Raw genomic sequence first — 26641 nt, forward strand, 5'->3', positions numbered from 1 at the left:
TGTCCCTGGAGATTTTTCTGGCTTTTTCAGGAAAAACGTGATTAAACCACACTGGGATACAGCCAATGCACAAAAGCAAAAGTAACAGAAACAGAAAAGCAGACAAACAAACAAAGGTTGCAAAGGGCAGGTGTTAAATTAGGTGAAAAGCATTTACTTACCAGGCTTGCCTGTTTGTTTTGCAAGCAAAGGGGAAGCAGCAACAGAAAATGGAAGCAAAACAGATAATCAGGGCAGTTGTTAGGAAAGCAGAAAAAAAACCAACTGCAACCACCTGCGACGCAGAAAGCGCGGAGTCTGTTTCTTCTGTTCTGAGGTCTAAGAGTTCAGTATTCGAGCTGAAAGCGTTCTCTTTAGGAACATGGGATGAGAAGGGACAATGATGGCAGGCAGATGTCACGCCGGTGTGGCGCATCTGGGATGGTTAAACCAAAGCCACAGAACCAGGAAGGGCTAGCTAGTGCAGGTGGGTGGAAACGTATTAACTTCAACATGCTGTTCTATTCCCCCTGGTCCCGAATGGCCAAGCTCTCTGGGCCCGAGCTTCCCCTTCCACGAGAAATGCTGGTTAGGTGAATGCAAACGAGAAGACAACTACGGAATCCCGATGAGACAGATGGGTGTGTGGCCTCCCCATAGGGAGAGACTCATGGCCTGCCTGCAGCCACAGTGAGTCCCAGCCATGTCTTAGCCCGCATCCTCAGTCTTCCACAAGGACACAAGGACTTCAACATCTATGGTGGCCCTGATCAGTGACCCACGGCCGCGATGGGCAGAGGACAACCACAGACATGCCACCTTTCTGGCGAGGCCAGCTCTGGAAAACTGAATGCTGGAGGGACAGGAAATGGATGAGTGAGGCCGGGTAATGAGGAATGGGTACACAGTGGGACCCCAGGCACAGTGACCATGCTGTGCCCAGCTAGGGGCGCTGGAGGGGTCTCACGGAGCCAACTGTGAGACCCACCCCCCATTCCCCCAGTGAAAGTGCTCTGAAGGGGTGAGCCCATGGCCCTTGAAGAGAGGAACCCTCCTGTCAGGGGGAGGGGGAGGGGAGAGCGATACTGGGGGGAACAGGGGTGGGCTGGGAGTGGCCCTAATCCCTGGGGTCAGGGTTCTGACACTCCTCAGATCCTGTAGAATTGAAACTGCTGTTCTGACTGCTCTCACCTGCCGATACGCTGCCTGGAAAGCATCAGAGCGGCTCATCTTCCCGTCACCTCCAGGACAGGCTGTCTACGCCCCTCCAGAGATTCCTACTCTTTGGGTTTTCAAGAGGGAATGTCTTATATCAAAATTGCCAGCCAAGAAATAGCAGATGGCTTGGGGCAGCCCCTCCCGGCAGCGACAGCTCCAGGCCTCTTACCCCTATTTCAGTATCGACCTAAACGTCATCGCCGAGAAAAAACTGGAAGTACGTGACTCTGGGGCACAGACAGGCGCTTCCCGATGAGCCACTGTGGGTCTAAGTGGCGTGTTCACGTGCCCAGACTCCAGGAGGCTGGAAGGCTGTGCTGGGCTTGCCAAACACCGAGTATTAGAAGACATCAATCCTTCATCCCGGCCACTTTCACCAGGAGTTTCGATGCCAAGAGTTTTGTTTTTTATCTCGTCCATATGTATTCGTAAATGCTTCTACCAATTTAATGAAGAGGTCTGATTTGACAGAAAACAGGATCAGCACGCGGGTGACCCTTAGGAACGCCCGAGCGGGCTCCCCCCCGGGCTCGGGGAGAAATGGCCTTTATTATAATAAATCAAAATTAAAGCTCCTCTGAATGGAAAGCACTCAACTGGCAGCCTCCTCATCATTCCCAAGGCCCCTCTCACGTGTGTCTTGGGGGAAGCTGGCGGGGTGGCAGGACAAACACCCCAACATTTGAGACAGAGGGACATCTGCTAGCAGAGTGGAACTTGGACACGGGAGCTGCGGTTTGCAGGGAGCTGGCGTTTTTACTCCGTATGCCCTTAAGAGGAACGATCTTTAAAAAACTGGTATTGTGGAGCTAAGCAAATGAATAAATAAACAAAAACTCCCCCTCTAGAGTCCTAACATCCTTTTTGAAAAGTGATCATTAGTGTAAAAACTTGGGCTTAAGAACTTCTGTAAGATCTTTTCTCATTCATTATAAAAAAAAAAAAAAAGACCTAGCTGCATCTAATTTGTCACTGAGGCGTTGCTGCCCTGCAGACCAAAGCTATCTGTCAGCACGGCTGCTGCGACACTGCGCTGAGATGGACGTGGAGCTGTGTCTGAGCTCAGCGAGCAAGTGTTGGCTGTGATCAGATAACAGGGTCTGCCGCGTCACAAGGGAAGCAGGGGTGGGCGGCTGGACAGCCACAGCTCTGCTGTCCTTGTCCTAGACCGTGAGTACAGGCTGAGTGGGGTATTTTGTCACTTGAGTCTAAACTATTTCAGGGTTTAGGGATTTGACTGCTAGTTTCTCCAATGAGCAAAACAGACCCCAAAGGTCCCAGGAACCAACCCACATCTCCTTCCCCAGCAGGTGGGCAGTCCTGGCTGGGTCAAATGGTGGCCACTGAGGTGGCAGTCCGGGTTTCCACAGGCACGAATAATGGTGAGGGACATCGGAGCAGGAGGTCCCCTGGCTCTCCGCCCGGGGCACAGACCGCGGGGTCTAACAGGTGTCTAAGAGGAGCCCGATCCCATCTCCATCTTCAGAGCCCTCCCCAGGCTGGAAACCTCAGGGCAGGCCTGAGCCCTGCCAGGCACGGCACCCACCTATCATCTGAGCGATGGTCTTCTCATACTCGGCCACTATTTTCCTGTAAGAGAAGTGAAAACGCGTTGGGACCATGACAACAGAATGGCCTTTCATTTCCCACAGGGCCCACATGCTGGGTGTCAACAGCCTGCCCAGTGTCAGGTCAAGAGGGCAAGTCTTATCTGTCCTGGTTGGCTCACACTCCCAGGGCCACCTCTGACCTCAGCCCTCTCCTTGCACACTCAGGTAGGTGCATTTTCCTAGTGCACAGCTCTGGACACACCACTCCCTGTGCAAAACCTTCACTGTCCCCCCCCAGTACCTACTAAGAAAAAAATAAAGCCAAACCTTTAGCCTGACCATCCAAGCCTTCTGCAGCCCGGGCCCAATCTTCCTCGTCAGCCTCCCTCCTGCTACGCCAACTCATGAGCACAGAGGTTCAACGAGAAGGAACCATTTCTTGTTTGCTCTGGACTTTCTCACCTCCACACCCTTGCCTGTGCTGTTCATGTCCCTTCTCTGCTTGCACCTTTTACAGTCTCTTCGTTTCTCAAGGCCCACTGCAAGTGCTTTCTCTTCCAGGAAGCCTTCCCTGATTTCTCCTTCAAGCTTCCTAACATTTTATCTGACTCTTCTTCCAGCATCTCATAGAATATGAGTGGAAGAATCGTGGCATGTGAGTGGAAGCTCCTCAAGGCCCATGGCCATTTCTTAGTCACTTGTGTTTGGTGGGGAGGGGCAGGCAGAGGAAAGAGTAGCACTTCTTGGATAGTTGCAATAAACAGAAGCTACAAAAAAGCACTAAGATCCCTTGCCTGTAAGACCACCTCACTGCTGCCCACAGGTGGGAGGACCCAGGAGTGAAGAAACCCTTCCTTCCGAGTTAACCTCCCAGAAGGAGCCTCTAGAAAGACTTGGGGGTTTCACCTACATTACTTAATAATTATTCTCCACAGGGAACCAGGAGCTGCTAACCACCCACAGACCCAGTGCCCTAGTTATAGCTGACCCCCCACCTCCCCCTGCCAGCTGTGTGACTCAGACTGGTCAGTCACAGGCCCTGGGGGCTCCACTTAGTCCCCAGCAGGGGAAGCAGGGGACTCGATTCTGAATTTCAGGGCTATGGAGAATTAAATGAGGTTACAAGGGGTAAGAAAAGCAGAGGGCCATCTTCAAAGTCTCGCAGCTGCTGGGGGTCTGCCCCTGGCTTTTCTACCGAGGCCCCTGGGCCGGCACCTCCCCTTGGGGCAGACCCACAACAAGAAGGGCGACGTGACAGGAGCCCACTTGGGTTCTTCCTAACCCTACTCAGAAGCCTTCTGTGTTTTTTCTGTGATGAAACGACACCTCCTTGCATCCCAGAACCAGAAACCGATGATGCATCTCTGCGGCTGTCCAATCAGAACCATCATGCCCGAGGACACAGGCAGGTGAGGGACGTGTCCTCCCAGAACTGCTAGGAGACTGAGCACAGCTGCTCGGCTGTGCTGTGTGACCCCACGAGGCCGTACCCTCACTGTCCCCAGAACTGCTGCCAGGGGTGCTGAGGCACAGTGTCCTGCAGGAAGCTCTGTGGGAGCCTAGCACTACAAAGTGGCAGAGGCAGGATTTAAACCAGGCATCAGGTCGGGCAGCCTTTGCCTGAAGGCGCTGGGATTTACTCCCGTTTACAGAGGACGAGAGTGAGGCAGAGTCAAGTCACAGGCCCTAAGCAGGGAGGAAGCAGAGCCCGATTTTCACCTGGCCTGGACCCAGAGGGCGAGGGGGCCAGCACTGGGGCCGTCAGACGCCAGTGTGGCTGCGCTGGAGGGGGACACGTGAAACCCTATCCCATCAGGAGGTACCTATAGGTACAACTTCCCCATGGGTACAACTTCTCCCAGGAGATGGAAGGAGTTGGGGAACTTCCAGCCTTCGCTGTATTCTCCACTTCATTTCAGTGCAGGCAGAAAACTAAAGCTACCTGTTCCCTCCCCACAACCCCCACCAAAAAAAAAAGAAAAAGAGAAAAAAAAGAAAGAGAAAGCGATTTAAAAATAATGCACCTACAGGGCCTCAGTCTGAACGTGCGCTAGCACACTAACATTAACCCCCGGGAGTGGTCCCGAAAGCCGCGGCCGAAAGAACGAACTCACAGAATTCTTAGGAAGACTCTACTTGACCTAGGAAACAGGGGATATGATTACCCAGTTTACGTGCAACTTAATATGCAATTGATTTTGATTATAAATTAACACCTGCTGTCGCAGTGAGATGCCCTATGAATGTACTAGTCTTCAACTAATTTCTAAAAATTCATCCATTCCCTTATTTCCAACTTTGAGGAAAAAGGAAACCTGCCGTGGATTTTCAGCGTAGCACAGACCTGCCTTGTTAAAAGGATTGTGCTCTAGTTCCTACCTTCTCTTGCACCTGGAAAACCCGAGCGTCAATCCAGCCTGAGCGGAAGGAAGGGGAGAAGACATGCACCGAGCTTCCTAGGCCGGGACATCCCAGGGTGAGTTCTAGCCCCAAAGATGGTTTCTTGGTTTTTAAGATGACAAGAAATGCAGGAAGGAAATAAAGGGGACAGGGCAGCAGAAGTGAGAACAAGGGAGGTGGGCCGCTGGGTGCAGCAGCAAGAGTTTGGGTTTTGGAGTCAGAAAGGTGAATTCAAATTCACGTTCTTCTAACTAGAAGCTCTAGGATGCTGGGCAAATTGCCTAATCTCCCGGAGCCTTCTGCTGTCAAACAGAGCTGACAGTCCTTCTTGAGAGCCAGAGGGCGAGAAACAGACACCGTGGGTCTCGGGCCACGCTTGACACGTGGCAGGCACTATTAACATGGTATGAACATGCGTATTAACACAGTAGCTATCACACATCTATTACAAAAGCAGCTACTGAAAATAAATCATTCAAATGAAATTTGGGAGAAAACCTAATGTTTATCCACTGAGACTAGTGAAATTGATTGTGTTAGAACCACATGAGGACTATGAAGCAGTAGTTAAACAATGAGGTGGGGATGTAGCAAATCTGTCCAAACTATGCTAAGTTACAAAAGAGTGTAGAATAAAGGATATCTCTACTTTTGAAGAAAAAAGGAGCTTCTATGGGTAACACACACATTTGCCATCAGAAGTGGAACATTCTTGGAAGGAGTCACCAGAAATGGTGCCCGGCAGATACCTGGGGGGTGTGGAGCTGGAGGTCGGCGGGGAAAGAGATGTGTTTTTTCACTGTATGTGTATTTATTGCAGTATTTAACTCACGCACATGGTATTTTAATCATAGTAGAACAGTACAAACACTTTCGTGAAAATACGAACCTTGGTAATAAAGAACAGATCGCTTCTACAGAAGACACTATTCGTGGGCCACACCAGCCCCACGTGACCAAACCACGGGTACCAGGGGCCTGAGCATCGTCTCACTGACCTCATCTCCATCACTTCCCGCCGGCTTTCTTCATATTTCTCTTTCCACTCGGACACCTCTCTCTCCTTGGTTAGGATCTAGCCCCAGAGAGAAGAAGGGAAAGGTTAGCCCCCAATGAGTGAATTCAGATCTGAGTAGATTCACCGACCGAAACAAGGAGATAGTAAACAAACATGGAGTTAATATTTCCTACATCAAATGATAATTGCATTCAGAGAACTTCACGGAGCGTGAGAGAGAAACAAGCCAGATCTCAGGCCTTCACAATGCCCACGGGGCAGCAACTAAAAGGCACATGCTTTTTGTTATAAATCAAGCAAGACAATAAACGCTCGTTAAACAATTGTATCCAGAAGATCAAAACCCAGTTTGCCACCTGTGCATGCGAACAGTGGTCACAGGAGAACTTCAGTGTGCAAAGATAGACATGGGTATATATATTTATTTACACGTGGCAAACACAGGAGCTTTTCCCCCGGCAGCCTGAGCTGGCCTTGGCCTTGCCCAGGCCACACTCATGCCACCATACCTCTGCTCTGGCGACCTGCAGGGCGGAGTCCAGGTCGGGCTGCTGGAACAGGAGGCCTGCGGGTTTCTCCACCTCGGTGGTCCCGATGCGGGAGTACAAGGCTGTTTTGGAGATGGAGACATCTGTCGGGTGAGCAGCTTCTCTCTGCGGAATGGTTTTTAATTAAAAAAAAAAAGTTACCATCCATCCCATGACAAAGAGGACTGCATTCATCCTCTCATGAATGGGTCAGTTGTATGGTTTGGAAACAGAGAACCACCAAAGTATGAGAAAATGCTAAGACTAATGAATGGGGGAATGGCGGACACAATCTATGGAAATCGATCATTTTGCACCTGTACAGGCAGACAAAGGGGCTAATGGCGGAGGCCTCCCCAGCGCCCAGCCCTCGGAGTCCAGCGTGTCTGGTGCCTGCTTATCACTGCCATTTATCAGCCACTGAGGCATTTAGGCACAGCGTGTAAGAACCGAGGTCATGTTCTCCCGCAGGCTCCACTTGCCAAATAAAAACCCGCTGTGAGCGATGCTGAATCCTCGTCTGCGCTCGCCTAGTCTCGGGTAACGGCAGAGCCGATCCTTTTTGTAAGACGGTCCACATGGCAATCCGGGAGCAGGGCATTTGTTGAGCTCCATTTGAAAGGATATGATTCACACAGAGCTTCAGGCCTACCCGAGTTGCCAACCCACGTCACCTTCCACAAGCTAGTTTCCAGATGCCCGAAGGTAAGAGTTACGTGGCCTTCAGCCTGTTGTGTCCGTGGGGAAACTGAAAACTGGATCAAGGACAATATCCATGTTTGCAGATGAGGCCGTCCACAAGCGGCGTAATTCCCCGCCCCCTCTACCTGACCTCGGATTGACTGTCAGCAACAGTCGCTGGCCTCCCACGACAGAGGGAGGGTGGTTCCCCTCCCTCCCTTCGCACAAAACACTCAGCAATCGCCAACACGCTGGAAATGCGGTGTTAGGAGCATCACCACCCAGCACAGCCAGGGTGTCAGTCTAGTTCTACTGCACCAGGGGCGCCCCACCCGTCGTCCTCGCAGTCCTACTCATCAACCTCCTGGCTGTCGTGGCTGCCGAGCCAGCCTGCACCCTGGTTACGAGAGTCCAGTGCCATGCTAAGCGATGGGGGTCTGGCAGGCACAGAGGACTGACTGCTTCTTCCTCGGGAAATTTATCGGAAAAAGCGAGCAGTGAACAGAACACCATGGTGTGGTAGACAGCAGAGATCTGGGGAAAGAACGGTGAGGACTCATCTTGTCAACGGCAGCAGATAAGATGAAAGAACCAACAGGCACCAGGACGAGGGTGCACCTGGAGGCATCTGAGCAGAATTTCTCTCTTCGGTCACGAGACCAGGCATGCTCCCCCTACCCCGGCACCCGGGAAAGGGACCCTGAGACTGCTCAGGCGGAAGTTTAATGGATAGGACTGGAGGTTCCCGGGTTAGGGCCGGTTAGTTGTACGCATGCACGGTGAACTCAACGCTCCAAGTCGTCCTGGAAGGGAGCCCTGTCCTTGGGTTTCACTGCCCCTGCCTGGCCTTGAGCACTGGGACCCGAATGACAATGGCCGGTCAGAGAGAGGAGCACGCAGCCCTCGTCCAACCAGACCCTAGAGACACGCTCTCATCTCAAACGGGACTCCACACGCTTTCGGCCTCGGGTCCTAAAGAAGCCTGTGACAAGATGCTGGACCAGAACACAGGTCCATAGCCCTCAGGAGCAGGCAGCGTGGCCTCTCAGGAAAAAGCCCCCGGCCGGGGCAGAGCTTCTCCGGTCCTGTGCAGGGGAGAATCTTTGCTGTTTGAAGTGTTTTCAAAGTTTTACCTGCAAGGAACTTCTCAGGAAGCAAGTGGAAAGTTACACTTCCACGTCAATGCTCAGTGTCTGTGTTTGGGGATGAAGTTCATATACACAAAATTCCAAGGAGGAGCAAAAACGGTTCCTATCACTTTTTAAGTAAAATAATGTGTTCTTTGGAAAAAACCAAACAAACCCAGAATAGTTAAAATGGAATAGTTTCAAAATGGAAATCCTGGTCCTTCCAACGATGAACAAAAAGGGAGGATTAGAGAGATTTGGCCAAGGGTTCCCAGACCGAGATTCCAAATTCTGACCCAGAGTCGACTAGCTCTCGGACGTGCAAGAGAAAATGAATTAGAACTAACTGTGTCATACTGGGCAGGAACTAAATATGACCAACGCAGGAATTAATGATCTTGAAGCTGCCTTTGTAAAGCAAGGGAGGGAATGAAAAAGGAATAAAACAACGAGCTAAGTAAACACAAAAGGTCACTGCCCACCACAGTGACTCCGCGTCACTTTGCATCTTGGCCACCTGGTGTTTTCAATAGAGGAACAGATGACGCCAGAATCCCACTGGAGTGACCACCCGGGTATCTACCTGCGTGTGAGTGAAGTTCAAGGTACACACCCTGCTTTTCTCTCACGACCAAGACCTGTTTTTAGCCGAAACTAATAGGTTTGTCTCCCACTGATATTTTAAGATCAGATTTACATTAAACTTGGTTTCTCTTACATAATCCTCCACTTACTACTTTAGAGGAGCCAGAAAGCTACTAGAATCACAATTAAAATGGGACATGGCCAGGGCTCAGAGGGCACAAGCCTACAGCACCGACTTCCAACCCCTCCACCCGTGTCCCAGAGGCTGCCACCTCTGGGACCGAGGCAGGCTCTCTGTCCCCAGGAGCTGGGCTGGCCAAGCAGCAGGGGAGGAAGGCACGAGGGTGGGGACTAGGAGTAGAAGTCAGGCAGGGAGACCACAGCAGGCTGGGCCAAGGGCACGGAGCATGGACCTAGGCTAGGCACTTGGGGGGTATTTAGGCCCCATGTCACCAGGCTGGGCAGGGGAGCGGCCTCACCCCAGGGCTGCCCCATCCAACTCTGACAAAATGAGGAAGACCCCCCTGTGGGAGGTACCACCAGGCACTACCAGATGCTCCTGAGTCAACACATGGCCTTGGTCCTTCTCACCACACGCTGGTGATGACCACACTTCCTCACCACGTGCTTCTCAGCACATGCTGCAGGTGGTGACCACACCTCCTCAGAACCGCAGGGAAGCTGGGACCCACATGCCAGCCCTCTGCACACTGTTCTCGTGGTTTTCGGGCCTCGTGCTGCTGCTCAGCATTGGGGATGGTGGGTAGTTTCCCAACCCAAGGTGAGATGTCCAGCCACTCACCAGCAGGACAGGTGGCCCCTGACCTAACTCCTCCAATGACATGAAGTCCAGGCGTCTACCTCTATAGGCCAGGCCTTCTGGGAGGTTCCAACCCAGGATTACCGTCTTTTCCCTCACAACGGCTGCGGCTGCCTGTTTCTAGGCCTTCCTCAGTGCTCACACGGGCCACTCATAAATCCCTGTTCCCAGATTACCCAGACACACCCTTCCTTCTCTGTGAAGTGACCCCTTCATCCAAAGGGGCCAATGGCTTTAGGGATCATCACCAATATCTGTTATACACACAAATTAAATTAACCCCTCCCACCCCCCACTCCCTGCCCTGTGCGCCCTGCACCCCTTGGAAAGCCACACAGATGGGACTTTGAGGTTCTGTCTCCCCTGCTTTGGTGTTAAACCTCAGGGCTGCTGCAGCACACAGCCATGACCCTGGTCAGATTTACTCCCAGGAGGACAAAACTGAATTCAGTTCAGCCAGGAGTGTGTGGATGGATGGCACTAAGCAGCCACAGGTGGACACCCCAGACCCTCAGGAGGAGCCCCCGTGGCCCCCCAAGGCTGGCGGGACCAGCTGCCCGTCTAAAGGGAAACGTAAATTTAAGATGCTTGGAGGTACAACCAGAAATAACCCCCTCTTTCATCCCCTCAGTGTAATTCCTTTATTCTAAGTGGTTTCATTTTTGCATTGTCAACAGTGTAAGATCACACTGCCAAAAAGACCAGGGACATCACCTGCACTGAAATAGACGGGCAGAAAAGAGCAAATCAGATCCACAGCAGCCGTTGCGTTCCTACGTTGGCAGCCCCCAGTACAGTGAGGCGGGGCCATCCAACACCCATGACCAGAAACCCCTAGGGAACATAAGTGGGTTCAGGTAAAGGGCTCACCCTTGGATGGGTCAGGAAATGGCACCACTTTCCCCAGGCCAAGGTCACTAGATGATATACTTCTTACAAAAGCAGTGCAAGTTACCACGGCAGAAAAAAAGGTTCCTTCCACTCCCAGACATTCCCCCCCACGGGATGTTTTTCTGAGCATGCCCTTCTGAAACACGTGAGGAGGTGGCTGGGGCTGTGTCTCCCACCCACACTTGGTGCATTCACGAGACAGTATCTTCCAGATCGAAACCGGGACCCATGGTCTGAGAACAGGCTGACTGGCGGGAAGTCAGCTGCTGGCCAGTGTTTGGACTGCCATCTCCAATGTGGCCTTAGAGGGGGGAGGCAGGGGTACCAGGCACCCCAGAACATTTGCTCCTCAATCTGAACTACTCATTAGAATATTCTCATTTCTGCCTCAAACTCTGGAACAGGAATATACTGTATTTGTAGTGGCCAAACTAAGCAATTTATCCCGTCTTTAAGCCGCTACCCAAGGACACCAAGAAATAAATCTAACGGGGGAAAATACTCACCGTTTAATGCTTTCTAAAGGTCTCCTTTGCATGGGAATTAAACCCAAGTTTATGGGTTGGTAACAAGAACAAGGACATCAGCAATCTATTTTTATACACTTGTCCCTGCCCTGTGTCCCACCAGGCCCAGCATCCAGTCTGGACACCCAGGGTGACACTTTCTTTCACTAAGAGGTGTCTCTGCGTCCCTGCACCCCCAGCTCCAGGGAAACCACAAGTGGGCGCTCAGGGCAGAGGCAGCAGACGAACTCCTGATCCTATATGAGGACGAGGGACAGGAGAGACCGCTGACCCCTCTGCCAAGGGAGCTGCCGCTTGCGGTGGATGGGCGAGGTGCTCCGTCTGGAGATCTGAGCTCTAGGTCCCGCCAGGCCAGCAAACCACTGCCAGGCCTTGGGCTGGTTCCGTGGCTGTAACATGGGACCTGGACCCACCTACTGAGGAGGGATGCTGTGAGCACCTGTCTGATCAGGTAACAGAAGCAAAGGCGAAGGTTAGCTAACAGCAGCAGCTCTCATTCATCACACAACTACTGTGTGCCAGGCACAGTGCTGCTCTCCACATCCCTACAGTGCTCACAGCAACCTGTGGGCTGGCTGTGGTTAGCCCCATCTCACAGATGGAGCAACTGAGGCTCAGAGAGGTCCGCCAGGTCATGCAGGGCCACAGCGCAGGCCGGGGTCCAGCTCTGGTCTGACACCAAGTTCCCGAGGCCGCCCAGCTTGGGGTGGGTTGATCTCACAGGGCTACATGCCGTTTTGCATGTCATCAGCAACTCATTCAAACTGTTACAAAAACACCCCACACTTGGAAGCCAAGCAAAAGATTTCGGCATGCCCCGTCGAGAACATGCGCTCCTGCAGAGCAGGGTTTGGCAAACCGCGCGGCATGCCGCCAGCAGCCTGCCGCCCTCCCGTGTACAGAGGGTCTCACTCGGCCTGCCACAGCCACTCGTCAACACACTGCCCGCAGCTGCTCCCGAGGGAGGGTGCAGAACTGCGTAGACCACATGGCCCACGAAGCCTGAAGTGGATGCCATCTGCCCTCCACAGAAAAGGACGGATTTTCTGTAATCCTTCTGACCCCGGCCGAAGGGCCATCGGACGCCTCAGGATGGTCTTGCTGTCACTTACTATTTACTACCGACTAGAGCCCAGGCTCAGCACAGTTAGATAGTAACTTGTAGAAAACAGAAAGTTGCAAATTATTTTTGTTCCGTCAAGAAGCAACTTTTAGAAATAATGAAAGACCTCCAAGGCGATGACCTGTTGGTTCTGCCCAGCTCGTCCGGGCCAGTGGGACATGTCATCTCACTCTTACTCCCGCCTCCGGGACCGCACTGACTGTGCATCAGCTCCTCCTGTCTGCTTCCATCCAGCCCGCTCTGCCCCCCCTGCTGGGTCCCTCATTACCAGGTTAGACAGGTCCTAGACACGTGCTTGGTGTGTATTTAGGCAAGAGTTACGCTTTCAGCTTTTTGGAAAATTAGACGTTGTCGAACACCAACAATGCCGGCCCGGCTGATGGTTAGCACAGAAGCATCTGGACCACACACCATTCTCAAGAGGCGGGGCACAGCGGCAGCAAACCAGTACCTTGGCGTCCTGGTGGCTGCGGGAAGCCAGGGCGATCTGCCTGGCCAGCTTCAGAGCTTCTATCCGCATGATGGCAAACTCTAACTCCTCCTGCCGGGGTGGGGGCGGGGGGCGTGAGCCGCGGGGGAGATTCACCAAGACAGGACGTAAATGTGTCCACACCCACGAAATGACAGTGTCTCGTGAATGTGTTATGACAGGTGGTCGGGCAAAACACACGCTCCGGCTTGCTTTCACAATGAACACCTCAGCAGATCATGAAATACGTGTTTAATTTTCTCTCTCTCTTTTTTTTTTAAATCACCCTTTGGAATGTCTATCAGGAAATAGTATGCATTCAAATGTGAAATGATTTTTAAAAGGAAATAAAAAATTTTACTGTGCTGTTTCCTTTGATTTCTTTCCTTTTGCTCATTTAATGTCAAGTTGGCAAACAATTTCCTCGAATGGATTCGTATCTCCCGAACAACCGTTAGCAATCTCTCTAGGTTTGCTCTGAACCTAGTCTAGAGGGTATCAAATTAAGTTGTCAAATTTAAAGCACAGAGTAGGTCATTGTCTCGGTTCCAGATGCAAGACCGTGTCCAGATGTTATCTCGATGGGAGTCTGAGAGCCTCGTATATATAAATAGCTTGGCTCCGTGATGATCTAAGACCCTTGTTTCCGTGAATAAATCACAGAAACTGCTTTCGGGGCTATCAAAACTTTTGAAAAATGACTGGGCCCCAGTTCCAAACTGAAATACAATAGTCGGGTCCATATGTAATCGCACAATTTATAGCCTTGTGGCGTCATGGGTAAAGAACACCACATACATCAGTCTCTGAGGGGAAGACATTTCATTTGGAACATTCTCCGCAATTCTTCATGAAATCCTTCCTCATTGCACTGGGGTTCAGGGGTTCATTCTCTACTGAGGTTTTGACAAACTCCCCAAAGCTCACACGTGGGCTACAAACCTGAAGTTTCTGAGCAAAGAGTGGGGGGTTCTTTTCTGCTAAGTCGGGTTCCAGATAGTCCAGCGCACCACAGAGGGAGGCTGGGTGGGCCAGCCTGCTGAGGAGGGCGTCAGCAGAGGCAAAGGCACCCTCGGGAGCTGTCTGCAGGCCGGCAGGGGGGACAGAGGAGAAAGACAGGAGAGCAGAGTGACATCGATTCCCAGCAAGGACCAGCATCTATTTGCTGGACATTTCTGCCTTAAGGCTAAAGAGAGGATCAGTCAGGGGCCAACACTGCCCTTTTCCTCTGGACTGAGTCCCTCAGGCTAACAATGGACCTCTTGAGACTGGCAGGCCCAGCCCCCTCCCCAATCGCAGCCTGCGGTACCTCCCCACCCTCTAAACCACCCCCGCTCCCTAACTGGTCAGTGGGAGGAATGGTTCCATTTGCTTATTTATTTCAAAATCTCAGTGGGCGGGGGACAAGCAATTTGATGAGTTTTCCAAACATAACTCTTCAAGAAAATACCTCCTCTCCCAGTATAAATATCAAAGAAAGTAAGGTTCTGGTCAAGGTCATTTTCTAAATAATGGAAAGAGGATTTCAAACAGAAAAGTGTCTCCTGACAGACCAGAAAGACTTCAAAATCAGAAGCTGACTCTAGGTGAACCCTGCACAACGATCTATTTGCGAGCTTATTCGAGTCATGTCCAGACCCTTTGCTCAGTCATAGTTTCCCACTATCCAACTGCCAGACACACAGTGGATGCTCAATAAATATTCGATGCATGCATTAGTAATTGGTTTACTAATATGCAACAAAGATTAAACACGCTCAATCGATAGCCTCAAACCCCCTTGGGGACTGCTAGGAGGGAGGCAAAAGAACAAACATAAAATTCACCTACAAGGGTGGTCCATTTTAAACATGCAAGGAGGGGGAACGCGGTCAGAGGCTTCAGCTTGGCCGATGTGCCCAGAGGCAAGAGGTGTAAGTCTCTTGGTCTTATAGACAGGAGGGGTTTCCCATCACCAAGGACCAGGAAAATCACCTAAAGGAGAGTGTCCCCTGTGCTGCCACTCTCTGCCCTTGAGAAGCTGGTACAGACTGAGGACAACCCCAAAGCAGCCCCAATGGGCTAACAGTGGGAAGTAAACAGCCCTGAAGGCCAACAAAGCCACTTGGGTGAGCACTGCACTACCCCGAGAGTAAGAACAGAAAGCCCTTCCTCGTTATGGTAGGGGTCCCTGAGGCTGGCTTTGGAGGGCCGGGGGGCAGGGCGGGGCCCACGCCAGCTACCAGGTGAGTACTTGGCCCCTTGGTGGTGAGACCCAGTTGGCCCCAGCCTCCACCCCAGTGATCTCGGACCCCTCTGACCCCACTTACAATTTCGATGGTGTCTGAAGCGGTGCCCAGAGCCATGGCCTCCAGCTCCTTCTGCGAGGATTTCTCTGGTCCCTGCAAGTGTGGCTCTTGACTGGGGGCCAGCCCTCGTGCGACAGGATGGGGGATTTTTGCCCCAGCGTTCACAAGGGCTTCAGTCTCCTCAAAACTTGACCTAAGGAAGTAAAGCACATCTTTAGCTCTCTCGCTGGAAATCCCATGGAAACAGGCCTGGACACCCCGACCCAGTCAGCACCCCAAGGGGTATGGACTGCTTAGGGCTGCACTCCCAGAGGGAGAGGGTGTAGGTCTTGGGTGGCCAGGGCCTGTAGGCTGGGCAGCCTGAGGAAAGGGGTGGTCCAGCCCCACACCAGGGCCTGCTGTCAAGGGCAGGTCAGAAGCACGGACATCACTGGCTAAGAGGCATGAGCTGTCGAGTCGAGCAGACTGCCAGCTGCTTGGGTGCGTACCCCAGGGGAGGTGACTGGGTCCTATGTCTCCATTTCTGCAAGGAGACACTATACCTCTCCGTGAAGGTCACATGAGGTGCCACCTGCAGGTAAAGCACTTAACACTGGGCCTATCACGTGGTGCCACTGTTGTGGTAACAACAGCAGCAGCAGCAGCCTTGCCACGCCTGGCAGACTCTACAATGAGTCCGGGAGGTCAAAGCCACAGCTTTTGTTCCTGCCTGGGAAAAGGGGTGGGCAGGAGTCCACAGGAAGGTCCCAGTCCTAGAGCGATGCCCGACCCATACCCTGTCCAGCAGCACACAGCTCAGAACTCAGCCCTGACAAACACTAGTATTCACATCAATATGAAAATCAACGTTTATGGGGCCCTCTGTGTGTTCCGGGCCCCACGGCAACTGCTTTCCTTAGTGCATCTCAGCATGTTCCTCCCTATGGTGCTGGAGGATGGCTACCCCACAATGGGGCAGGGGCCGGGGGCCGGGGGCGGGGGCAGTGCCTGCGAGGCTGAGAGCCTCATTTCTTCTTCATCTGACCCCAACAGGGACCGTGGTATGAGCATTCCCACTTCACACATGAGGCAACACAGCACAAGGGGTATCGAGTGGCTTGCGTCTGATCGCACACCCAGCAAGGGTCGGGTGGCACACACACTGCCTCCCCAGGGGACAAATGACAAAACAAAGTCGTGTGTGTGCCCTGGGGAGCGATGGAAGGGGCGCGCACACTCAGTTGTTAAAGGGTTTCACCTTAGTCCAAAGGGCGCCGGTAAGGAGCCCACTGCATTTACATGCGGGCGGACGTTCAGAGATGGAAATGTCAGCTGCCCAAACACACGCCGACGAGATGAAGTCAGGACAGCAGCACCCGCACACGCAGAGGCAGGGGGACCCTGGCCTGCTCCGTGACCCTCCCATCAGGGCTGCCGTACCCTGAACACGGCGTCGGCGACTCCGACCTCTGGACGGGGGGAGACTTGGCCGGGCTCTCCTGAGACGCGTCAAACAGGAGGTACAAGGCCGGTTTCTTCGGGGCGTCATCGTCCTGCTGTAGGGGTCAAAGGCACACGTCAGCTCGGCCACGGCTGGCCTGAACATGCTGCAGAGATGTCAACCAGAGCACTTTCAACAGGAGCACAAGTCAGAGAAAAGCCTTCGTTTTTCTTAAGCCACCCAGGAGGGCAAAGCAGCGCTGGGCAGGAGAGAGGAGGGCAGGACAGGAGGGAAGGAAGAGGGCAGAGACAGAGCAACTGTGTGTAGCCGGCAGCGTTTTTGAGGGGGGAAAGGTTTCCACAGCATCGTTGGTCACGTTCTCTACAGGGTGGGGTGATGAAGGGAATGGTGCCACCACTGAGGATAAACAGAGGGGCAGGCAAAAGCCCAGTCTGGGCGTCGCCCACAATTGCAAGGGGGGGTGGAACATGATGTCTCAGGGTGATGAGTGCCGCTCCTATGGCTGTGACCTGAAACTACGGTTCAGCAGCAGCAGCCCAGCATCAACAACAATGCAAGAAAGATGAAGAGTGACCCATGTGGGCCGCTCGGGGTCACGGCACCTCCAGACCTCTGAGGGCATCGCTGGTAGCAGCACAGTGCAGAGGTCACGCTCAGGACCAAATGCTCCATGGCAACAGATACGAAGCCACAGAGACAGCTGCCCATCACAATCACTTAAAACGCAAAGGGAGGGGGTGTTGCAGGAAGAGACATCTTCAGTGATATAATGCAAGTGACTTGAACAACACAGAAAATACTCCACCTTAAAAACCACCTGTTTAAAAGAACTCTCCGACTAGTTCTTTGTCAGGCTAAGGAAGTCGTTCTGTAGGAAGTCTAATTGCATTCTATCATTTTCTCCCTGAAAATGTCATCTGAGGTGGCCTGGGTACAACCCTCAGAGCCCCAGCCCCAGTTCACCCTCATGGTGCCCCCAGGACACGGCAGGCACTGGAGGCCCTGGATTTGAGGTCTGAGTTTCTCGGGATGCTTTGTGCACAGGAGGAGGCCCCTGCTGTGTTTTCATGACAAAGGACAGGGTGGGAAAGCGAGTGTCTGATTGGCTGGAAGGAGGAAAACTTACAGGTAAGGAGGAGCCGATTTTCTCCATATATTCAATTTCATAGGAGTTTCTGTAATCCAACTCTGCAGAAGGAACAAAAGGAGAGAGGTCAGTGCCAGAGAAAAACATGGAACGCTTTGAGCTGGGCAGGGTGGGGCCTGGAACAAGAGTCTAAGCTTTTTGTGAACGTCCAAGGACTAGCGATTTCCAACACAGTCGAAGGGGAGGCTCAACTTGGCTACCTTCAGACAACTAGTAAACCTCTTCCTAGAAAGGGTCTTCTGCCATTGGAGAGACTTCCAAGGGAATTAAATGTCATGACCAAGCACAGGTTTGATGGGGACAAATGTGAGGACCGTGCACCAGGTTTTCAGATCAGTGTGAACACACTTGGGGTGTTGGTTTTCTCTCAAGTCTCACATGCTACACGTGGGATCTTCCCACACCCCAGGGACGTCTTAGAACGGGACCCACAGCCGTTCCGCTCTGAGAATTCAGCTCCAGCCACACCCTGAAGCAAAGGAAGAACAGACATGCTTCCTTCAGTGTGGCTTCTCAGAGAAGCTTTGAAAGTCACCTAGAGTGTCTCCCAAAGTTCTGCCAGTGCCAGCGGGGCTGGTCCAGATCAAATTTTTAGGTCCAAGACTTTACAAGTCCGATTCAATGGAGAAGTGACCTATTTCAAATTGACTGGAGGCTCCAGGCTGCAAAGAAAATCGCAGACACTCACACGGGAGACTAGAAACACACCGCCTGCCTCTGTCTCCATGTGGAAACCCAGCTCTGCTACTCAACTGACCTCCCTGCTTAATAAATGGAGTCTGAGCACCTACTGTGTGCTTCAAACGGTGCTGGGCCCAGTAGGTGCAGTGGTGAACAAGACCCAAAGGGCCTCTCCTCATAGAAGCCACTGTCTGCAGCAACCAGATGGCTTTTTGCTCCTTAAAAAGAAAGAGAGGTGACATGTGACCTGCTCAGAAACCAGCTGGACGGGAGTGTCAGTGGCAATGCCTAAACTCTAAGGCCTTCATTTATTTTGCATAAAAATAATAGCAGTTCTGGTTTAAAGCACCTCTATTTCTACATATTGTTGAAGACACCGCTTAAAAAAAGGATTCCCTAATACAGGCTTTAAAATGATATATTCTGTGGAAGACTTTCTCATAACCCGCATGTGTGGTTGTGGCCAAATAAACTCCAGCACGCGGACATGTGGGCAAGTTTCCCAGAGTCTCTGAACCGCCTGGTGAAGCAAATGCATCCTTCTAGGAGGCCCGGCCTGCTCACGGGCACCAGGACCGTTGTAGATTAACAGCCAGAAAGACCTCATGCATCCTGAAGGCCGAAGCCCTGACTTGGGTCATTTGCAAAGATTAGAGACCAAAGCCCAAGCACGTGCTCTGGGCGGGAGCTCCGTGTCTGTGACTGTGCCGTCAAAACAACCGAAGACACGGAGCATTCCTTTGTGAAGATGGGTGCGCCCCCTCCATGAGGAGGTAGGTGGGGCACAGGGCAGGACAGGGGATTTCTAAGGTCTCTCCAGACCCATCACTTTCTGTGTGTAGGTCCCCAGGGCTATCATCGTATTGTCCTACTGATGACTGTTTAAGTTAAGCGAACAACTAGGAACCAGCTGCCTCCTCCAAGGCAGCATTGCCATCACCCAGGCCCGAGTTAACCCTGAATTACTGAAGAGAAACCCTCGGCACGCCCCATCCCATGATGCACCCAGGATGCACCAGACACTTTCTGGGACCTGTGGCCTTGGGTCAGTGGCCAGCTCAGGTAGCCAGCCTGCTGCAGCAAAGCACCTCATCCAGAATCTTCACTTGTTTCCTGGCAACTGATCTGGCTGTGTTTCCAGGCACGGAGCTCACTTAACCTGCCTTCTTTCCTACCTGCCAGAAGGGTTTCCCTTCCCACTGCCCGGTGTTGCCCTGTTCCTCCCTTTAGGGGCAGCACCTGACAGGACAAGAGGGAGGGTCCCCTGCCACCCCAGAGCAATGGCTGCATCTGCGTGGTTACAGGGGGTCCATGCCCTCCCCAGGGTCGTCAATCCTGGAGAGTGAGGGACTCCAGGAGGTGTCCCTGAACATGACCCGACACTTCCCCTCATTTATAATTTACAAGGTGGCCTGGACAGCACGTGAAGAGAAGCAATCGCCTCTTCTCAGCAAGGTGGTCAGGTATATTTTGAAAAAACGTTTGACTGCACTTGGTTTTCAAAAATCTCACTCATCTGCTTTAAGCGCTAGGCCTCCAAGGAGTGGGGGCCAGGGAGCGGGGAGCCAGGTGCACTTTAAGTTGCACTCACACCACTCACAGCTGGCGGGCCAGCAGGGTGGCGACAGCCCCACCACACAGTGGCCCCTGTGCCTCCACCTCGAAGAGCAAAGGCCTGGAGCTATCACTAATGGGTCCTGTCCCATCCGAGGGCTGTTTGAAAGGGTCATTATTTTTTCCGGGGCAATGTGCAGCTAGAGGGCGGGGCTGCCGCTTTCACCTGACTCGGGTCACTAGAGCTTGGCGGGGGACTGGACCGAGCCCCGGGCAGAGGCTGGAATGGTGCTGCCGGGTCCAGGTCACCATTCTCAGGACCCGGGAAGCCCACTCACTGACTTCTCCACGTCCACTGACGTGTCTGCAAAGTGGAGCTCAAACAGCCTGCGTATGTTGGGCAGGAAAGAAATGAAACCAGCGTGGGACAGAAGTAGGTTTATAGTCGTTCATATGGAAAATAATACAACAATGAGCAAAATAATAAAACAAGAACAAACTCTGTGTTTTGTGTACTCACAAGGGTATGCATTTTCCATTCGGACGACTGTAGACCCACTTTTTACCCATTCTGTAATGTAAGATAAAAGCCCCTACTGTGGGTTATAAAAATGCGATGGATCAGGACGAGGTATATTATTGCTCACTGCTAACATTCTGGAAATTTTATTTTATTTTTAAAACTATTTTATTTACTTATTTTTAGAGACAGGGGAAGGGAGAGAGAAAGGGAGGGAGAGAAACATCAATGTGAGAGAGAAATATGAATCTGTTGCCTCTCGTACGCACCCTGACTGGGGACCAAACCCACAACCCAGGCATATGCCTGACCGGGAATCGAACCTGCGACCTTTTGCTTTGTGGGATGATGCCCAACCCACTGAGTCGCCCTGGCCAGGGCCGTTTCCGGAAATTTTAAACTAAGTGGTGGAGAAAAGAGCTCTTTGGAAGGGGACAAGGATGCTACTCCCACCTCCCTCGCTGTCACCCTGAACCTCTGCAGTGTGACAGCTAGGGGGTCCACCCCTCTTGGAGGTGGGAAGGAGGGGCTGATGAGCTGAGTGTTAAGGGAGACAGGGGAACTGAGTGACCACCCAAGGCCACCCACACTTGTGAACCTGAAACAATTTCTCCCTCAGGATCTCTTGGACCCGAGCGAGGAGAGGTCTCGGAGGCATCCCTAGGGACCCCGGGGACTAGGCTTCCTCCCGCGGCACGTTTCCAAAGGCTGTGCCGGGAAAGGGCACTTACTAAGCAAGCGCTCGGAGAGGAGTGTTTGTAAGTGCCCATCTGAGTTTTTAATCAGCGGGAGACTATCAGTGTTCCACAGTGAGTTGATGTAATTACAGCCCAAACATGCAATTTTAATTAGCCGGGCATCCTTCTCACCTAGTTGCACTCAGATTTTTCAAAATATTAAGCCAACTTGAAGCTCTCGTGGACCGAGGAAGGGACATGCCCATTGGTTCAACACCCTCACTCTACATACAGCAAGGGGGATCCCATATAAGGCTCGTGTGAGGAGTGGGGGCACAGGGCGGGGCCCTCCGAGTCAGTAGGCCTGGCTCTCCACAGATTGGCCCTGTGGCACCCCGCGAGTCTTAGCAGCTCAAAGCGCTGCTTCCTCGCCCTTAGGTGGGGAACTCGAGAAATCCACTCTGCGGAGCTGGCAGAGTGGAATGAAATTATGCGTGTGCAACGCTCGGCGGGGCTCGCAGGAAGTGCTGCGGGCCAGCTCCCGCCTCACACCGTGGCTCAGAGGGCTCCTGCAGTAGTGAGTGCGCATTCGAAGGACAGTTTTTGTGTCTAAGGGTTTTCCTGTGGTTTGCAACTTCTGTGTAAGTGCCCCAGTCCAGGGCGGCCCTGGATAGACTCTTCCTCAGCATCACAGCAGTGCCCTCGGGGGCGTGTCTTTGGGTGCTGGCCTTGACCTCCTTCAGGCCTCTGTGGTCAGGGTGGAGTGAGATGGCCACTGTTAAGCCTCCCAACCACATCTGGTCGCTGGAGGGAACCAGGTGTATCAGGAAGGTGAATGCAGGGTCAGCACCTCCCGAAAGGGTGTGCTCTGCATTCACACAGAGCCCAGGTTTCCATGTGCCTGCTGGCTGTCAGTATGGTTGGGACTTCCCAGATTTAATAAAGTTTTATTCCAAACTTGCAGATTTACCTGTTTGTTGAATCTTTGCAGAAAGCAATTACTGAGCTAGGGAGTTGTCTGTTTCAGTTCAACGTTAATGATGAAGGAACAGATGTTACCACTGAAGGGGGGGCATCTACCTATTAGCTTAAAAGGTACTATGAGCATCTCTCTATTTCCTAGGAAAACAATGCATGTATTTGATTCCTGATGATACAACCAAAGGCACACCCCCCACCCCGCCCCAAATCATACCTTTGGATTCTTATCTACAATGGCGAGCCCAGGCTGGTTTTTAAACAGCTCTCTGACATACAGAAGTTCCTTATTGAGCTTTAAGAGACATGAACCAGCAGGAAACCACAGTACTACGAAAGCAGCCAGGTCCATGGCTGGGGCCTCAGCACACCTGCGCTTCTGGGATGTCAACCCCTACCCCGCCCCAGACCTCCCTCCCATCGAGGATGCCCACCACAAAGACCAAACTGAACGTGTGGCCACTAAGCTGCTTCACTGCCTGGCCTTGCATTTCCTTTCTCTCACAAAGCTGCCTTTACCACTACTGTGTTCGGGAAGCACTGGGGACAGACAAACGGACCAGGTGGCATGCTCGCCTTCAGGAAACACGCAATCTAGCTAGGAAGCACGAGAGGCACCTGCATCATCATCAGGGCGCTAAGGGACCTCAGAACGGCACACACGCGGCACAGCAAAGGTGGCGTCCAGGGAGAGGCTGGGAGGAGGCAGGACTAGCGCAGGACACAGGGAAGGGGGCATTCCAGCCTGGGGCCAGCAGCACAGGCAGCTGAGTGGGGGTGTCCCCGGGGAACAGTGGCGGGGCTCACGGCTCAGGTGTGTGTGCAGAGGAAATTCAGAAGTGAGGAGAGGCTGAGGCCAGGTGCCCCCGCCCCAGCTCTGGGGTCAGGTTTCGGTGAGAGGGTCCCTGTTAAGCCTCCCAAACCCTACACCAGAGGGCCAATCCGAGAGCCAGCCAAAAGGCTCCAGTCTGCAGAAAGTAGAGTGCCAAAAAACCTGAAGACACCTAACTGGGATCACCTTTTCACCTTCACACTTACAAGTGGAGGCTTCCCTGTTTGAACGTCCTCATATGGACATCTCCTCCACTGTTTTTACACTTGTTAGAAATCACCGTCTTGGGAGGGGAAACTCAGAACCGTCCAGACAGTTCAGAGGGCTGGAACCGGGGCCCCATACTGGGCTCCCAGGCCTCGCAGGGTCAGGGGTGGAGGACCACCAGATCGTGAAATGATTAACTCTCCAGATGAAAGGCTCTAGTTGCTCCCCCATCCACTCTCCTGACCAGAAAGGAGGTGTGGAAGCCAATATACAGGGTGAGGAAAATCAGTATTAGTGGAAGAAGCATATTTTAAAAAATGATTCACCAAAGCATGATGCTCTGACTTAGGGTGTATGAATATTTCCAGCCAAAGAATCAGGCAGCAGGCTGACAGTGTGTTCACACAAGAGGAAGGAAGGTATGAGTGAGATAAGCAGCATGTCTGAGGGGGCCTGTTCGGAGCTGGCAAGCCGGGGTGAACCTCTGGTCCAAGGCTCGGGCAGAAGGCGCGGCCACACTGTGGACTTCCCCGTGCAGCCGATGCACAGTGGTAGCCCCGACGGGCACAGGAAAGTTGACCGACACTGACCATTTGCCTTGAACGATGCTCCTTGGAGCTGTGTGTTTCAGAGTCACTGTGGGACATTAGCTGTGCAGCCTCACAGCAAAGCCTGGTGAGCTCAGGACCGGGAATGAGAGAGGGAGCCGTGGGGGCTCCAAGCAGGGGTCTTGGGTCACAGCCCCACTGCTCTCAGGCCTTGGGCTATTTCAAAATGCAGCCTTAGCCGGCAGTGCACAGGAAAACTGCAGCCGATGGCACGGTTACCTGGCTTAGGAGTGTCTTTCCTGGCCTTTTGCTCCCTAGGGGCAGTAGTCTCTGAGGCAGGGTGGGGGTCCGGCTGGCTGCCGAGTTGCTTACCCTCCGCGGGCGAACTGAACTTGGTCTCGTTCACAAAGGTGGACAGGTCCGAGGGCTGCGGGTAGTCCTGTTTGTCAGCCTCCAGGTCCACCGTCATGCATGTCCACTTCTGGTTAGTGACCGCCAGCTTCTCCTCATCGGTCGCGTGGACCACTGCAGAGATCACCGGCGGCGTTTCTGGTGTTGCCGCTGGAGTGGGGTCCTGTGAAGAAAAGGGGAGCAGTCTCTCCTTTCATCCAGGGTCTGCACCTGAAATTGCTCCTGCCCACGCATCTGCGCCCCACCCCCCGCCCCCCGGGCTAGGGCAGGTCCCTGCCCAAACCCCCTACGTATCCCCACACTTGACTCAAAATGGTCCCAAGGAAATACATCCTTTCCTCTGTGAATCTCCTTTGCCAATGGCTTGTTTCAGGGGGTGCCCATGGGTTTTACAAAACTGGGGTTTTGCGCCTTGGTTACTTGAGATGTTCCTGTTTGTTTGGGAACAATAAGGGACCGTTTACTTCTGGCTGCGCTGTTACTACAACGACTGTGTTATGGCCACACAGCGCTTCAGGCCTGCACGTCGCTATCATCTGACCATCCTGTCGCTGGGGAGAGAGAGGGGGTCTTATCTCCACCTGAACAGAAGGCGTGCACCTGAGCAAGGTAGGGTGGGAGTCCAGAGATGTCAGAGTAGAGCTGGCTCTGCGACCCAAGACCCCTATCCTGGGGCTGGCTGCTTCTCTCTGCAGCCCCCGCCCTGCCAGGGGCTGGCTGGCTGGGGCTTTGCTGGCTGAGATTGGGGGTGGGAGGTTTGTTTTGTGACCTGGAATGGCCGGGCATACACGCCAGAGGATAGCCTTCCTTGGCTGTAAACAGGGCAGAAGAAATGGGTTACATCTGGTAGAGGAACTAGGAAGCACGAGCTAGGGCCGCGGCTGAAGAAAGATGGATTTCCTGATTTGGATGGCATAGGGCAGTGCACTTCGCACAGGCCCAGTTTTTCTCACTATGTAGTCCTTCAGCTCAACAGACTTCCTCAACGTGACACTCACATACATTCCAGAAAATTAACTGGCCAGAGTGGACTGGCACGTTTCCTACAGAGCCTTCTGAAAAGTCTCACTGACGTTTTTCCTGAACAGCCTTCTACGCTCTCGTGGAGGTCGGTATGCGGGGACACATGCTGACCTCCCAGCAAAGGGAAGGGGTCAAAGGGCGTCCTGCAAACACCGAGAAGCGCTCCATGGAGGAGGCAAGGAGAGGGCGCTGGCAACGCAGCCACACTGGTGGGGAACAAACTCGTCAGCCTCAACTCCCGCCTGCGAGATAAAGTCGTTAAGTATCAAGGGAACAGTATACCTGAGAAGGTGGATCAGAGAGAGGAGACCGTTTTGGCGACTTTTTCACCCTAAACGTGTCACTGGAAACAAAATGGAAAATGTGAACACAACACAGAGCTACAGAACATTCCAGAGCACACAGAGCAGACCGAAGCCACCGCCTCTGCTGCGTGCCTGCCCAGCCCGCCCTGCCGCCCGCACCCCGCCCACACCAACCGGCAGACGTGTGTGCCAGCGGTTCCTTGGGAGTCTCTAACACACCCTGTTGTTGCCCTCAAGGAAAGATTCGTCAAGCTGGAAACCTTTCCAAGGATGCCATTTTGGAGAGCTGACCCAGATAATGAAGCTAAATTTAACCAGATGTCCTCACTGTGCTTATTTTAAAAAGCAAATTTTGACTGAGCCGATTAACGTGTCCTGGAATTCATCCAGAACCACCCACGGTGGAGGGAAGGGACAGAGGTGCCTGCACAATGAACAGGATTCAATTTGCAGACGGCCAAGCCGACACATCACTTAATGAACGACGCTCGGAGCCGTGCGGAGGCCGGCAGAATGCTCCGGGTCTTCAGGGAGAGCTGGCAGGTTCCTCCCTACTCAAAGGAGCCCTGAGCTGGATGGAATCCTGTGCCTCTGAGCTTCTAGGCGGGGTTCTGACTATAGGCAGGGCTGGAGGTGAGATGATTTTCTTAAATTTTGGTAAAAAAAAAATACACATAACATAAAATGTACCATCTTAAATATTTTTAAGTGCCACCTTTCAGTAGTGTTAAGTACATCCCCACTGCTGACGATCATCAGACTCTTTTCAGCGATAAGACGAATTTTTTAAAATTATTTTTAAAAATATCTTTTCCTAGCCACAGACAATTCAGGATTCTCTTCTCCCTTTCCTTCCTTCACAGAAGGAGTTGGAGGCAGTGAGGACGTGAGGCCAAGGAAACATCGGACAAGACTCCCAAAGGGGTCAGGCCTTTCAGCATGGACGGTTCCATTTAGTCCACTGGGAGGTCGGGGGTCATTTCCCAGGTGAGAATGGAGGCTTCTACACCTGCAGACTGCCCCTGCCACCTGGCTTCAGGCCCCTCTGTGGCCCGGTGCTGCCCCAGCAAAGACCAGGGCCTGGGCAGGGGGCGCCCCTATCCTTAGATGCCTC

At 52.7% G+C, this 26641-nt stretch overlaps 1 protein-coding gene across 18 annotated transcripts in view; it reads right to left on the reverse strand.

Moving 5' to 3' along the window:
* TACC2 (transforming acidic coiled-coil containing protein 2) overlaps window positions 1-26641 on the reverse strand; it is a 175165-nt gene that overhangs the window by 7964 nt on the left and 140560 nt on the right. For 14 of the 18 annotated variants that reach the window (XM_045191303.3, XM_053923123.2, XM_045191304.3 and 11 more), the window contains 10 exons: window positions 25505-25565; window positions 24161-24362; window positions 17771-17832; window positions 16623-16738; window positions 15225-15396; window positions 13858-13998; window positions 12898-12987; window positions 6675-6818; window positions 6146-6222; window positions 2744-2787 (listed from right to left, as the gene is read on the reverse strand). In XM_045191303.3, the coding sequence (XP_045047238.2) occupies window positions 2744-2787; window positions 6146-6222; window positions 6675-6818; window positions 12898-12987; window positions 13858-13998; window positions 15225-15396; window positions 16623-16738; window positions 17771-17832; window positions 24161-24362; window positions 25505-25565 (1109 nt within the window). The remainder of the gene's footprint in view (window positions 1-2743; window positions 2788-6145; window positions 6223-6674; window positions 6819-12897; window positions 12988-13857; window positions 13999-15224; window positions 15397-16622; window positions 16739-17770; window positions 17833-24160; window positions 24363-25504; window positions 25566-26641) is intronic. The other 4 variants (XM_045191312.3, XM_024555514.4, XM_024555511.4 and 1 more) reach the window with 1 other exon arrangement.

The sequence above is a fragment of the Desmodus rotundus genome, chromosome 4 (assembly GCF_022682495.2).
Source record: "Desmodus rotundus isolate HL8 chromosome 4, HLdesRot8A.1, whole genome shotgun sequence".
Lineage (NCBI taxonomy): Eukaryota > Metazoa > Chordata > Mammalia > Chiroptera > Phyllostomidae > Desmodus > Desmodus rotundus.